Raw genomic sequence first — 15,116 nt, forward strand, 5'->3', positions numbered from 1 at the left:
CTGGTCCCAGATCTGTTTGTGCTCTTGGCCTGACAATTCCATAAGGAGTTGTAAAGAAAGCAAAAACAAACTGACATCCAAGCTAACGTGTGTCTGTCTTCTCCTTGGTCTGATTGCATGTGATTGCATCATGACAAAGGGCAATTAAACCAACCATTTAACCAAGGCTCAGGGGACGTACACCAACACACCTGTCTGATTAGGCCTTTTTCACCTCGCCTTCTAAGAGGGCCCCAGCCACTACTATTGGCTAAGAGAGGCCCCATGAGGAGGGGTAATCAGCATTTCTAACAGTTGGGCCGTTAAGGGTGTTCCATGCCATGCCGGTAAAATTCACTCTCTTTGTGTATGATGTTTACCAATATAGTTGTGAGACATTTTACTTTATTGTAAGTTCACACAAAAAATCCTCTAATCTTATACATTGTTGTAATTCTTTCTAAATATTGAATTTAACTGTACTGTATACAATAATATTAATATGTATATATGAATAGTGTGTAAATAGTTTAAAAAAAATGTCACTTGGTGTCTTTCCTATATATATTATTGTTTATTTTTTTACTCTTATTGTTTATTGATTTATTTTTATTTAATGTAATATCTTATGTTGTTGTCCAGTACTGTTCTGTACATTGTCATGTATTTGTATGTTTTAAGTGGACCCCGCAGGAAGAGAAGCTGCTGCATGTGCAGTAGCTAATGGGGACTAAACTCTAATTATATTGTAGTAATACATTGTATGACCCTGTAAAACAATACATTTCATTGCACCTATCCAGTGTATGTGACAATAAAACATTTATATGTTGTATTATTTTGACGAACATGTTGTTACATAGAGGGATTCAAAGGTAGTAATCACAACTGCAGTATCTTGTCATGAGTCTAGCAAGCATCTGCTAAGGTATTGATGTACTGTAATTTATTGTAAAAATCTTATCAGTGAAATAGCAATTGCATTGTATAGCTAGAAATGGACTTTCTTGAACACAGCTACATGTGAAAAATGATAAGTCATTACATGGAATATAGGTTAATATCACAACAGACCATAATAAACATGACAAATATGGCTTGGTTCATATCTTTTATTTGGTACAGTCTAAATTCCATTTGGTTATACATGTTCATGTCAATCTTTTTCAGTCAGTTCATATATCATATTTCAATATAGTCTCTTTACCTTTCAAGTGCATGTGTCTGAAGGTTTACATAGCCTACAGCCACATAAGTAGCTAGTTCTGAAACCCTTCTTTTCCAGTCTAGTTCCTTAGGCCCTTCCCATATCTCCCTGTACAACCATAATTCTCACCTCTAGTCTCCAGCATGAACCAAACAAAAGCATATAACATTTATTCATAGAAAAAAATTACTATAAATAGACATCCTAAAGAATACATTTCAATACATTTCTTTAAAAAACAAAAGAACAAAATAATATACTGTATTTTGGATATTTCTTTTAGTGATTACTTGGTCAAACTGATTCATTTTTTAACACGTGACATTCTGTACAAATGAAAGAGAACATGAGGCCCCACAAGTAAACTTCCACAAGATTATAATTACCCGACACGTACACATTTTTGGCAACGATTTAGCAGTCCTAGTTTACCAGTTCAACACCGAGAGCACCCAGGACAGAGGACTGGTCTGAGTTTACCTATATGACACATGCGACTACTTCTTTAAACAATACAAAAGTCTCAGCATCGCTTTTTACACAAATGTCCAGTGAGTAAAGAACTTTTTGGGTGATTAAAAACCTGACACTACTAAAACACACTAAAAGTAAATAATTTAATACTGTTTTTAATACAAAGCTTCTCTGTAAGACATTGATACAGTCAATGACTCTTAACACCACTGAGAATCTTGCTTCCTCCAGGAAGGGCTGTTTACTTGCTGTAAAATGCTTCTGTTCCCACTTCCTACTTGTGGAAAAATAGGTGGTCCTATCATTTTTTTCAAACTCATATTCATTTAAAATTAAAATTAAATGTCACATGCGCAGAATACAACAGGTGTAGACTACTGTGAATGCTTACTTATGAGCCCTTTTCCACCAATGCAGAATTGAACTTTAGACAGGATATAAAAAATAAACACCCAATAGATTAATCAAACCAGCTTGACCCACCAATAATAACAGCTCTCCCCTCTGAGTGATGTGTTTATACTAGGTTACATTACCAAGAGGCCAGTTCTAGATGCCAATTGCTGACCTCTGGAACGCCATAGATCTGGAACGCCATAGTTCTGGAACATCGTAGTTCTGGAACGCCATAGTTCTGGAACATCATAGTTCTGGAACATCATAGTTCTGGAACGCCATAGTTCTGGAACATCGTAGTTCTGGAACGCCATAGTTCTGGAACATCATAGTTCTGGAACATCATAGTTCTGGAACGCCATAGTTCTGGAACATCGTAGTTCTGGAACATCGTAGTTCTGGAACATCGTAGTTCTGGAACATCATAGTTCTGGAACATCGTAGTTCTGGAACGCCATAGTTCTGGAACATCGTAGTTCTGGAACATCGTAGTTCTGGAACATCGTAGTTCTGGAACGCCATAATTCTGGAACATCATAGTTCTGGAACATCATAGTTCTGGAACATCATAGTTCTGGAACATCGTAGTTCTGGAACATCGTAGTTCTGGAACATCGTAGTTCTGGAACGCCATAGTTCTGGAACATCGTAGTTCTGGAACATCGTAGTTCTGGAACGCCATAGTTCTGGAACGCCATAGTTCTGGAACGCCATAGTTCTGGAACATCATAGTTCTGGAACATCGTAGTTCTGGAACATCGTAGTTCTGGAACATCATAGTTCTGGAACATCATAGTTCTGGAACATCATAGTTCTGGAACATCATAGTTCTGGCCAAGATGTGGGAAGAATCTGTAGCAAACAACTCTGCCCCATTAACACTGTTGTAACCCATCCTTAACAAAATAAACTCTAACCCCATGTCAAGTCCTAACAACAACAACATAACATCATATTGATTGTCTTTGAAAACATTCTTCTGGTCATTTTGACTGGGTCAATTATTGCAAACACAACAGGTTCTCTAGATTCCTACATACAATATATTCTATATATATAAAAAGAATATCATCCATGTATTCTCTTCGCTCTGGGAGACCACAGTAGTAGTGCAGTGGGATAAGGGGTGATGGCAGTGTTTCTAGTTGTGGTGAGAAGGTGATGAGAGGAAGCTGTCTGTAGGGTAGGAGGACTCCGCCCACAGCAGAGGTCAAGAGACAGAGCAGGAGCAACAACAACAATACTGTCCTGAGGTCCCAGTCATGGCTGCCTTCCTCTCCATGTAGACATCCATAGTAGACCTGCCAGTCACAGCTAAGACACATGGATACCACTGCTATAGACTACACCACTGTCTCATAGAAAGAAAGTTAAGAGAAAAACAACAAATGAAAAAAAGGGGTAGAGAAAAGAAGTGCTCTACAATATCCACCCACTGTGTTGCCTCCCTTCCGTATATAAAGAACATCGCCATGTTACCACCAATACTGCCCAGGTGTAGCCTTGACACCCCAGTGGTCACACTTCTGCTGGCCTGCTGCTGCTACTAGAGTCTGTTAAGTCCATCTGGGCTGAGCCAGGCCAGCCTGTGGTGGAGTCAGAAGCCTCGGTCGTGTCCATGTCCATGCTACAATCTGGAGAGTCTACAGACGAGTCACTGTCACTGTGGTCCATGCTCTCTGGCTGGGGGGCCAGTGCTCCTGAGAGGGGAGGTGTTGTAGGACTCAGAGGTCTCTGGGGGCTGAGTAGGCTTGGACGGGGGTCTGGGTCACTGCTACTGGTTCCCACCCCTACAGGAATCACCACCCCCACGGCCGACTCAGCGGCTCCTTTGGCCTGGCGGATGCAGTTGAGCCACTGCTGTTTGTTGAAGGCATCGCTGGCTTGGAACGAGTGGGACTGGAGCTGGCCGCCACTATGAAACGACACTCTGAAGAAGTTTTTGGCTGATGTGGGAAAGGAGAGGAGAGATGAAGTTAGATACAGGCCGATTCCAAGTTAATGACCACATTATTAATAGGATAAGGGTGTCAAGCTCCAGTTATTATTAATAGGATAAGGGTGTCAAGCTCCAGTTATTATTAATAGGATAGGGGTGTCAAGCTCCAGTTATTATTAATAGGATAGGGGTGTCAAGCTCCAGTTATTATTAATAGGATAGGGGTGTCAAGCTCCAGTTATTATTAATAGGATAGGGGTGTCAAGCTCCAGTTATTATTAATAGGATAGGGGTGTCAAGCTCCAGTTATTATTAATAGGATAGGGGTGTCAAGCTCCAGTTATTTTGAATAGGATAGGGGTGTCAAGCTCCAGTTATTATTAATAGGATAGGGGTGTCAAGCTCCAGTTATTATTAATAGGATAGGAGTGTCAAGCTCCAGTTATTATTAATAGGATAAGGGTGTCAAGCTCCAGTTATTTTTAATAGGATAGGAGTGTCAAGCTCCAGTTATTATTAATAGGATAGGGGTGTCAAGCTCCAGTTATTATTAATAGGATAGGGGTGTCAAGCTCCAGTTATTATTAATAGGATAGGGGTGTCAAGCTCCAGTTATTATTAATAGGATAGGGGTGTCAAGCTCCAGTTATCGGCAGCCACAGTCGTTATCCACTAGGGATAAACCATAGAGATCCTATAATTCATATTCCAGTGTTTTATATGTAATTCTATGGATTAAACACTCACTCCTCTCATTGTTGCTGAAGGCCCCTCTGATGGAGCCCCCCAGACGGATCTCCCCGTCCTGCAGGTCCTCCCACTGCAGCTCTCTGACTGGGATAGGCTGGCGGTACAGCTGGTAGTGCAGCTGCTCGCTGTGGGTGATGGCCCTGGTTATGACCAGCACGTCCTGGAACAGGAACACATGCAGCTTCTGGAGAACGAGGGGAAAGGAAGGTGTAAGGGTCTGCTGCTTTTTCCTCATTTAAAACATATTTATCCAGATTACTCAATGGGATCTCATTAGAATATATTTATCAAGGGAGCCCTGGAGGCAGCAGTAAGCAATAACAAAAAATGCAATACACCATAACACAATACAATTCATAGCTACATTGGAAATAAGGTCATTGGACCAAACAGGGCCAGATATTTCAGCAGCAGGCCAACTACTCCCAGAAAATCTCCTCAGACTAGAAAATAGTACGAACAACACCAGCATGGGTGGCATCTTTACTGTAAACACACTCCAGTTTACACGCTCTATTTCATACACAACTCTCAGAGATACTTTGGCACATTTCTTTCCTTTCCATGTGATGAATGGCTTCATGGAGCTGCCACTGCATGATACATAAAGAGAACATCTTCAACTTTTATTTCAAGTTCAGAACTGGAGTAGGAAGGAATGATGTGTTCCTGTAACACTTCCACTGTTTCATTTAAGAGGACCAGTGTTTAGTAAACACTGGAAGACTTTTAAGGGAGTAGAGACAAAGAAGTTATATAATGTTGTAACAGACTTCAGCAGAGATGTGATGTAGAGGCATCCAGGGTGTGTTGAGTAAGAATACAGTGAACCCTGACGATAGAACACCCACTAACAATACTCCATCAAACAGGGATTTGTCTTCTCTCAACATTTCCATTTTCCCTTAAAAACAACTCTTTACCTTTCTGAGATACTGTTATAAGATGGTATAAGAACGAGTCTAATATAGAACACAAGCCGGTCATGGTTGACCATATAGGAACAGAACATCTGTGGCGGATGTGAGTACAGGCTCTGTGTGTCTGAATGAAGACCCTCACGTTTCAATGGGCTGGTTTAGGTGAAACCAGCGTGACAAGATGAAACAAGAGAAACTTTCATATGGTTGTATTTCTCTCTCTGTGTCAGAGTTCCTCCTTAAATAACAACACTTTACCACAGATAGACAGAGACAAAGGCATGTTAGGCGACTGTGAGTCACACTGACCCGACCTCACCTTGATTCTAACGACCTGTAGCCTTCTATTCTTCTCAAATTAACAGTTGATAAAACAAAAATGGCCAATAGAAAAATAGCTAAATGAATGTGCAGATCTTTAGTGTAATGGCTTTAGTCATTTTTCCGTATAATACATGTGGATTTATTGGTTGATTGTTATAACACAATATGGTAATGTTTCACTGTTTTTCCCCACCAGACTTGAAAGGCTGTGTGTGCCTCCGGTTGGGTCGGTCATGGTGAGCTAGCGTAGCACAGCCTGATTAATAGCCTTCTGTCTCTCCTTTCCTGGGATTACTCCCTCTCTCTCTCCTTCCCTCTTTCCCCCTCCCTCTCTCTCCGTCCCTCTCCACACCACCACTACCCTGTTATTACTGCTGGGTTGAAGCAGGAGCGATGGTGGGAACTGAACCGTATCAAAACCCAAACCACCAGTATGCTACTACTACCACCCCATGATGGATCGGGATATAAACAACGTCTAACATCTAACAACACGTGACCAGGTGCTTCCAATTTGTACCATGCGGTACAAACATGGTGAACAAAACCCAAATTAAAGGCTTTGGTTGAAGGGAGGAGATGAAACAAATGTTCCGGCCCCTCTCTCTGACTGACAGTCCACAACGTTAAGTTTTTTCCTCACTTCGGCACCCAGAGTCCAATCATCTCCTCAGGAAGTCACCAGATAATGTTTTTTCCTCACTTCGGCACCCAGAGCCCAATCATCTCCTCAGGAAGTCACCAGATAATGTTTTTTCCTCACTTCGGCACCCAGAGCCCAATCATCTCCTCAGGAAGTCACCAGATAATGTTTTTTCCTCACTTCGGCACCCAGAGCCCAATCATCTCCTCAGGATGTCACCAGATAATGTTTTTTCCTCACTTCGGCACCCAGAGCCCAATCATCTCCTCAGGATGTCACCAGATAATGTTTTTTCCTCACTTCGGCACCCAGAGCCCAATCATCTCCTCAGGATGTCACCAGATAATGTTTTTTCCTCACTTCGGCACCCAGAGCCCAATCATCTCCTCAGGAAGTCACCAGATAATGTTTTTTTCTCACTTCGGCACCCAGAGCCCAATCATCTCCTCAGGATGTCACCAGATAATGTTTTTTCCTCACTTCGGCACCCAGAGCCCAATCATCTCCTCAGGATGTCACCAGATAATGTTTTTTCCTCACTTCGGCACCCAGAGCCCAATCATCTCCTCAGGATGTCACCAGATAATGTTTTTTCCTCACTTCGGCACCCAGAGCCCAATCATCTCCTCAGGATGTCACCAGATAATGTTTTTTCCTCACTTCGGCACCCAGAGCCCAATCATCTCCTCAGGATGTCACCAGATAATGTTTTTTCCTCACTTCGGCACCCAGAGCCCAATCATCTCCTCAGGATGTCACCAGATAATGTTTTTTCCTCACTTCGGCACCCAGAGCCCAATCATCTCCTCAGGATGTCACCAGATAATGTTTTTTCCTCACTTCGGCACCCAGAGCCCAATCATCTCCTCAGGATGTCACCAGATAATGTTTTTTCCTCACTTCGGCACCCAGAGCCCAATCATCTCCTCAGGAAGTCACCAGATAATGTTTTTTCCTCACTTCGGCACCCAGAGCCCAATCATCTCCTCAGGATGTCACCAGATAATGTTTTTTCCTCACTTCGGCACCCAGAGCCCAATCATCTCCTCAGGAAGTCACCAGATAATGTTTTTTCCTCACTTCGGCACCCAGAGCCCAATCATCTCCTCAGGAAGTCACCAGATAATGTTTTTTCCTCACTTCGGCACCCAGAGCCCAATCATCTCCTCAGGATGTCACCAGATAATGTTTTTTTCTAAACACACACTATGCACATGTGTTTCTTTCTTATATATTTTCACCTTTATTTAAGTACGCAAGTCAGTTAAGAACAAATTTTTATTTACAATGACGGCCTACCTCAGCCAAACCCTAAACCGGACAAAGTCTAGGCCAATTATGCACCGCCCTAAGGGACTGCCAAACACAGCCAGGTGTGATACAGCCTGGAATCGAACCAGGGTCTGTGGTGACGCCTCTAGCACTGAGATGCAGTGCCTTAGACCGCTGCGCCACTCGGGAGCCACACGTGTTGTAAGCCTATGTTAGAGTGTGTCCTAGGCATGTTTAAGGACATTGCCCTCTGGCTTGGCGATGGGTTAGCTTACACCTTCTCTCTGCTCTCCCCGGCCGCCCTGCGCCTGCCTGTGGTTGTTATGTAATTTATGTAACAGTGTTGACGGAACAGAGTGATTGACTGGATGTTTCAGAAATCGGTCTTCTTGTCCTTGACCTCAGAAACCTCTTGTCCCTCAGCAGGAAAGATGCCCCAGCGAGGGCCTACAGGTGAACCAATGCTCTCAGAGCTGACCCCTGACCCCAGTAGACGTATTGATATGTGGTGACAGAGTGAGGTGCTTTAGGGGTCATGGTCAAAGGGTTTGCTCGTACCATCACAGGTCTGTGTGGATTTAGAGGTCATTCATATCTCTGTACGGTACAAACGTAAAACTGTGCCTCATTCAATGCCAAACAAATATCCTCAGCGTTGACCTTACTTACATCAGAAGGCGTACCTAGCAGTAGAGTGTTAGTATGCATTTGAACTCCCTGTCATCAGATGTTGCCATGCCGTTTTACCGCTAAAGAGCTGCTACACTGAGTCGTGTTTGCATTGTGTTTGCATGACGAAAGCTACCTGTTATTGTAGTTTTTTAAAATTTTTATAGCTGTGTGGTGTAGCAGGTCTGCTGTGTGTTACACTCCAACGCGTTAATAGTGATCGATGCTAGGCAGCTCTACTCACAGCACCCCTGTTGTTCTTCAGTTCCCCGTGACAGCTGAGGATGCGGGAGCTGTCAATGAGCAGGTCTCTCTGGCTGTCTTCCAGGTAGAGGAGGCGCTCCTTGTAGAAACGACACTCTGACTCGCCCGTCTGGGTGTTGATCTCAGCCACGATGCTCTGGATCATGTTGATCTGGTGACAAGAAGAGGGAATGAAAAGTGTGCTTTAAGTTTTTGTGTGTGTGTGTGGGGGGGGTAGTGTTAGTGGGGGTTGTGTGTGTGTGTGTGGGGGGGGGGGGGGGGGGGTAGTGTTAGTGGGGGTTGTGTGTATGTGTGGGGGGTGTTAGTGGGGTGTTGTGTGTGTGTGGGGGTGTTAGTGGGGGGTTGTTGTGTGTGTGGGGGGGGGGGGTGTTAGTGGGGGGTTTGTGTGTGTGGGGGGGTGGGGGTGTTAGTGGGGGGTTGTTGTGTGTGTGTGGGGGGGGGGGGTGTTAGTGGGGGGTTTGTGTGTGTGGGGGGGGTGGGGGTGTTAGTGGGGGGTTGTGTGTGTGTGGGGGGGGTGGGGGTGTTAGTGGGGGGTTGTGTGTGTGGGGGGGGGTGGTGGTGTTAGTGGGGGGTTTGTGTGTGTGGAGGTGTTAGTGGGGGGTTGTGTGTGTGTGTGTGTGGGGGGGGGGGGGTTGTGGGTGGGGGAGTGTTAGTGCAGGGTTGTGTGTGTTTATGCATTCATGTCTATCACCAAATCCACTCACTGCCTCATCCAGGTGTTGACGGTCCGGATGGTCGTTAGGTGTGTGTTTGAGGATCTCCCTGAGCAGCAGAGGGTATTTGACCAGCCGGCTCCTGGGTATATCCAGGAAGTTCCACAGGTCTAGCTTCCTGCTAAAGGGCGACTCCAGGCAGCGCTGCAGGAAGTCATGCACCCGGTGGTCCTGCTTCTTATGGTCCAGCAGAGCTTTGGCTGCCACCTGGTTACTGCAGTATGAGTTGTAGGAGTCCAGGCATGGTAACTGGTGGAGGGGGAGGGAGGGGGAGAGAGTGAGAGGGGGGGAGAGAGAGAGGGAGGGAGAGAGAGGTCAGTAATTGAGTTTCACCTTCAGTCAAGTTAATATTTATTGCAGGATCTCTTATGCAGTGTGCATGTTCCATAATTCTTTTTGAGGTCGGAGGAAAAATGTATCACGGTTTTCGATATCTGATCAAATATTTCAGTTGTGCTCAGTTTTTATTTGCCGACTTTATTACTTTTCATTCCTTAAAGTCATCATCTCATCTTGCTCAGGCAGTAACAGCCAGCCAGACAACTTTATCTCTGTTCTCCCTATACTGTACTGTCTTTAGTCATCCTATTTAGCTAGGCTAGCCTGCCTATTTAGCTAGGCTAGCCTTCCTATTGGCTAGCCTGTGATCACACTCTCCGTAGCCGATGTGAGTAAGACCCTTAAACAGGTCAACATTCACAAGGCCGCAGGGCCAGACGGATTACCAGGACTTGTAGTCAGAGCATGTGCTGACCAACTGGCAGGTGTCTTCACTGACATGTTCTACCTGTCCCTGACCCAGTCTGTAATACCTACATGTTTCAAGCAGACCACTATAGTCCCTGTGCCCAAGAACGCCAAAGTAACCTGTCTAAATGACTATGTACCCGTAGCACTCACGTCTGTGGCTATGAAGTGTTTTGAAAGGCTGGTCATGGCTCACATCAACACCATCATCCCAGAAACCCTAGACCCACTTCAATTCGCATACCGCCCCAACAGATCCACAGATGATGCAATCTCTATTACCCTCCACACTGCCCTTTCCCACCTGGACAAAAGGAACACCTATGTAAGAATGCTGTTCATTGACTACAGCTCAGCGTTCAACTCCATAGTGCCCTCAAAGCTCATCACTAAGCTAAGGACCCTGGGACTAAACACCTCCCTCTGCAGTGGGATCCTGGACTTCCTGACGGGCCGCCCCCAGGTGGTGAGGGTAGGTAACAACACATCTGCCACACTGATCCTCAACACGGAGGCCCCTTAGGGGTGCGTGCTTAGTCCCCTCCTGTACTCCCTGTTCACCCACAACTGCGTGGCCAAGCATACTCCAACACCATCATTAAGTTTGCCGACGACACAATGGTGGTAGGCCTGATTACCAACAACAATGAGACAGCCTATAGGGAGGAGGTCAGAGACCTGGCCGTGTGGTACCACGTGATCAAGACAAAGGAGATGATCGTGGACTACAGGAAAAGGAGGCCCGAGCACGCCCCCATTCACATCGACGGGGCTGTAGTGGAGCAGGTTGAGAGGTTCAAGTTCCTTGGTGTCCACATCCCCAACAAACTATCATGGTTGCAAGACAGCTGTAAAGAGGGCACAACAACGCCTATTCCCCCTCATTGCCATCCAGGAACTCTATACCAGGCAGTGCCAGAGGAAAGCCCTACAAATTATCAAAGACTCCAGCCACCGTAGTCATAGGATGTTCTCTTTTTCTGCAAGGCAAGCGGTACAGGAGTACATGGTCCAGGTTCAGAAGGCTCCTTAACAGCTTCTACCCCCAAGCCATAAGACTGCAGAACAGCTAAATGGCTACCCGGACTATTTGCATTTACACCCCCCCCCCCCCCCCCCCCCCCCCCCCTTTACCCTGACCTACATGTACATAGTACCTCAATTACCTCGACTAACCGGTGCCCCCGTACATTGACTCTGTACCAGTACCCCCTGTATATAACCTCGCTATTGTTATTTACTGCTGCTCTTTAATTATTTGTTACTTTTATTTCATGCTTATTTTTTTTTGTATTTTCATAAAACTGCATTGTTGGTTAAGGGCTTGTAAGTAAGCATTTCACTGTAAGGTCTACTACACCTGTGACAAATAACATTTGATTTGATTTGGGTTCTAGCTCTGTGTAGGTCTACCATACAACAAGTCTCTTCATCTTTAAATGGACCACCAGATCTATTCAATATATATTGTACCTGGTCTACATCCCATTGACACTATAGGAATGTCACTGGGCTGGTGCAGTCAGAGCCAGAACGATGTCACAGTGTTAATGTAACCGATAGATAAATGAAGGCCATCTACCATGGAAATGAAGTGGAATTGGGAAATATGTACTCTATTATGCAACCACATTGACATATTTCTGCAGTGGAACGGAGTTCAGAGGAGAGGTGGAACTAGGGCAAGTAAACAGCTGAGAAGCAGAGGCTCTCCGCGTTCCTGTCAAGCATGCATTGTTTTCCTCCATAACTACCTAGTGTAAACAGGAAGTAGGGATGGAGGGATGGTAGAGGAGCTGCTCAGCATCCTTACACTAACAAACAGCCCTGGACACACTAACACACTTCACAACACAGCAGAACTAGCCTGGTTCCAGCTCACTGTCCAGCTAAAGTGTTACTGCACGTATTGTGAGGAAGTTAAGATTGCATGTTAGTTAAGAGCTTTGATTTCAACCTCCACACAGGGTAACCTGACTTCACACCAATAGAAGTTTCTCTGGGTCAACAACAGCTACTGTTGTTGTGTAAACCCCAGAGGTCAACTGACAGAGCTCTGAGTACACACACACACACACACACACACACACACACACACACACACACACACACACACACACACACACACACACACACACACACACACACACACACACAGACACACAGACACACACAGACACACAGAGAGAAAGAGATAATTGGGAATCAAAAAAGAACTAGGCCAAAAGTTCCTTAAGACACAGGGGATGAATCTGTTTTTATAAGATAGCTCCATTATGGAAAACAAACATCTCAGGCTGCCTCGTAAACTAGCTGTTTTGGTGTTCTGGATGGCTGAAGTCCTTCCTCAGAAAAGTTTCAAGTAAATTGATGCTGTAGAAAGAATGTGACACAAAAATCATGCTAATCCTGAGCAGGACATTTGACATGCCTGTCAACCTGATTAATAGACTAAACTGGATCTCTGTAACAACCCTCTTCTCTACTTTGTTACAGAAGTACATGTGGTTGGTTGTTAGATACTCCCACCTTGGGCATGTGTAGTATGAACATACAACTGCCTGATTTCTCGCAAAGTAAAAATCGTAATTAAAACTATTAAAACAATTAGATAATAAAGTTAATCTATCCGTTTTTCCTGTTTAGGTCATATAGCCAGGAAACCCTCACCACCCTATATTATTACAACAGAATTATAACATCAGGCGGAATGGTCTTACCCAGTCCACTAGAATGTGTCCCACAGTTTCTGTAGAGCCGTCTGGTTTCCTGGCCTCTCGCAGTCGACTCAGTAGATCTGAGGGATGAGAGGGAGGAAGGTCTCAGCCTCTGTCTAACGGCTCTTTTAGGTGTAAGAACTACGTGCGTGCGTGCGTGCGTGCGTGCGTGTGTGTTTGTGTGTGTGTGTGTGGATGTGTGCCTGCGTGACTCTGTGTGTGCGTGATTCTGTGTGTGATGGCTTCTGTGTTTGTGTGAGGTTTCCCTATGGTTCTACACAAGCTTCCATTCTCACCTTCATGCAACGGAATAAGGGAGTCCAGGGTTCCGAAGATCTGGGTGAGTTCACGCTCCGTCATAATGGACAGCTTCAGCATGGGGTCATGGTACGCCTGCAGGTACAGAGAGAGGAGAACGCTTCAATGAAAACAGTAACAATGAAACCAAACTGGATTTATCCCCTTATATTACCCATGTGCTTCATTAAAACACGCTTTAGAAGCATTGAAAGCATTGAAATCAAGCGTGTGCTCTAAAGATGGAAAAACCCTTGGGGTTTTGGCATGTTAATTGGTAGCTTGTGGTGTGGACATCTACAAGTGGTTGACCCAGATAAGTTACTTGAGCCAAGCGTAGATGGATCATATAAACTACACACCCAATATAAGTTTTAAAAAAACATTTTCCAAAACAGCACTAAGAAAGGTAACTGACGTCAAATGGGACATGTCCAGAAGATATTAAATATATTTTCAGAAACAGTATTGGACATAAATAACCTAAACATCTGTTGGTGTCTTGTACGTCCCATTCAGAACATGTGGACATTCACAGAACACGTAGCTTAATGGTCATTCACAGAAAGTGCTGTGTGAGTAACAAAGTCTTGGGAGAAACCACACACACACACACACACACACACACACACACACACACACACACACACACACACACACACACACACACACACACACACACACACACACACACACACACACACACACACACACACACACACACACACACACACACACACATTGTGGGAGCACAGGGGAAACCGGAGACTGGCTGATCACCAGGGTAAAATAACTTAGCTGTGATAGGCTCAATGAAAAGGAAAAAGGGAAATGATCTTGATTGAATAAGCAGCTGGTACCTTCTTGGCCAGCTTCAAATCCTCAATGAGATCCCGCTCGCCCTGAGAAAGCTCAAAGATGGCCTGCAAACACACAGAGGAAGTAAAGACAACGAGAGAACGGTGAAACAAGGGTCCTCGTTTAGTCAAACATCTCAGAAAAACAACAAGTCATCAGCTATTTTACCACCATGAACAAATAAATAACATTGAAAACATATAAACATCATTTCTTTCTTTCTGTCTTTTTAGAAGAAGGAGTTACATGTATGAAATAACAAATGGCAGACTGACAAATCTAAAGGTCTTTGCAGAAAGATGAGCTTTCAACACTTCGCCTCTCTAAAGCCACAAGACTTCTGTTGTGCACACAGAGAGAAAAGCATAGGACCGCGTTGACCCCTAAACATGCAATACTTCCCAGCGGACAGCTGGGTTCTGTTGTGAACCCCCTATCCCATATCCCCTGTCCTTTGATGTCTACTCTGTGTGGCCTGAGAGGAGGAGGCCTCATTTCAGTGGAGGGAGGGGTGGGCATGTTTCAGACAGGCCTTCTAATTTTAACTGTTAAAACTGTGAAGTGATATAGCACTCGATCCCCTCTGTGACTGAGTTTAAGACTGGGAGAGAGAGAGAGGGAGAGAGAGAGAGAGAGAGAGAGAGAGAGAGAGAGAGAGACAGAGAGCAGAGAGAGAGGGGAAAGAGGGTGAGCTAGAGAGAGGGGGGGAGAGAGGGAGAGCTAGAGAGAGGGGAGAGCTATAGAAAGAGAGTGAGAGGAGGGAGAGATAAAGGGAGGGGGGAGAGCGAGAGAGGGAGAGAGAGAGAGGGGAGAGCGAAAGACAGAGGGGCATGAGGGAGCGATAGAGAGAGGGGTAAGAGAGAGCAAAAGACAGAGAGAGGGGAGAGAGAGAGCGAAAGACAGAGGGGTGAGAGAAAAATAAGCAGCTGGGATGTTATTGGAGCCCC

At 44.8% G+C, this 15,116-nt stretch overlaps 1 protein-coding gene across 2 annotated transcripts in view; it reads right to left on the reverse strand.

The window, feature by feature from the left end:
* Nucleotides 1-1,077: 1,077 nt before the first annotated feature.
* The window catches only part of arhgef3 (Rho guanine nucleotide exchange factor (GEF) 3), a 63,091-nt gene continuing 49,052 nt past the window's right edge, over nt 1,078-15,116 (reverse strand). For both annotated transcript variants that reach the window (XM_039007093.1, XM_039007084.1), the window contains 7 exons: nt 14,172-14,234; nt 13,311-13,407; nt 13,018-13,094; nt 9,542-9,799; nt 8,818-8,988; nt 4,743-4,929; nt 1,078-4,002 (listed from right to left, as the gene is read on the reverse strand). In XM_039007093.1, the coding sequence (XP_038863021.1) occupies nt 3,575-4,002; nt 4,743-4,929; nt 8,818-8,988; nt 9,542-9,799; nt 13,018-13,094; nt 13,311-13,407; nt 14,172-14,234 (1,281 nt within the window). In that variant the 3' untranslated portion in view covers nt 1,078-3,574. The remainder of the gene's footprint in view (nt 4,003-4,742; nt 4,930-8,817; nt 8,989-9,541; nt 9,800-13,017; nt 13,095-13,310; nt 13,408-14,171; nt 14,235-15,116) is intronic.

Source organism: Salvelinus namaycush, chromosome 2 (assembly GCF_016432855.1).
Source record: "Salvelinus namaycush isolate Seneca chromosome 2, SaNama_1.0, whole genome shotgun sequence".
Classification (NCBI taxonomy): Eukaryota; Metazoa; Chordata; class Actinopteri; order Salmoniformes; family Salmonidae; genus Salvelinus; species Salvelinus namaycush.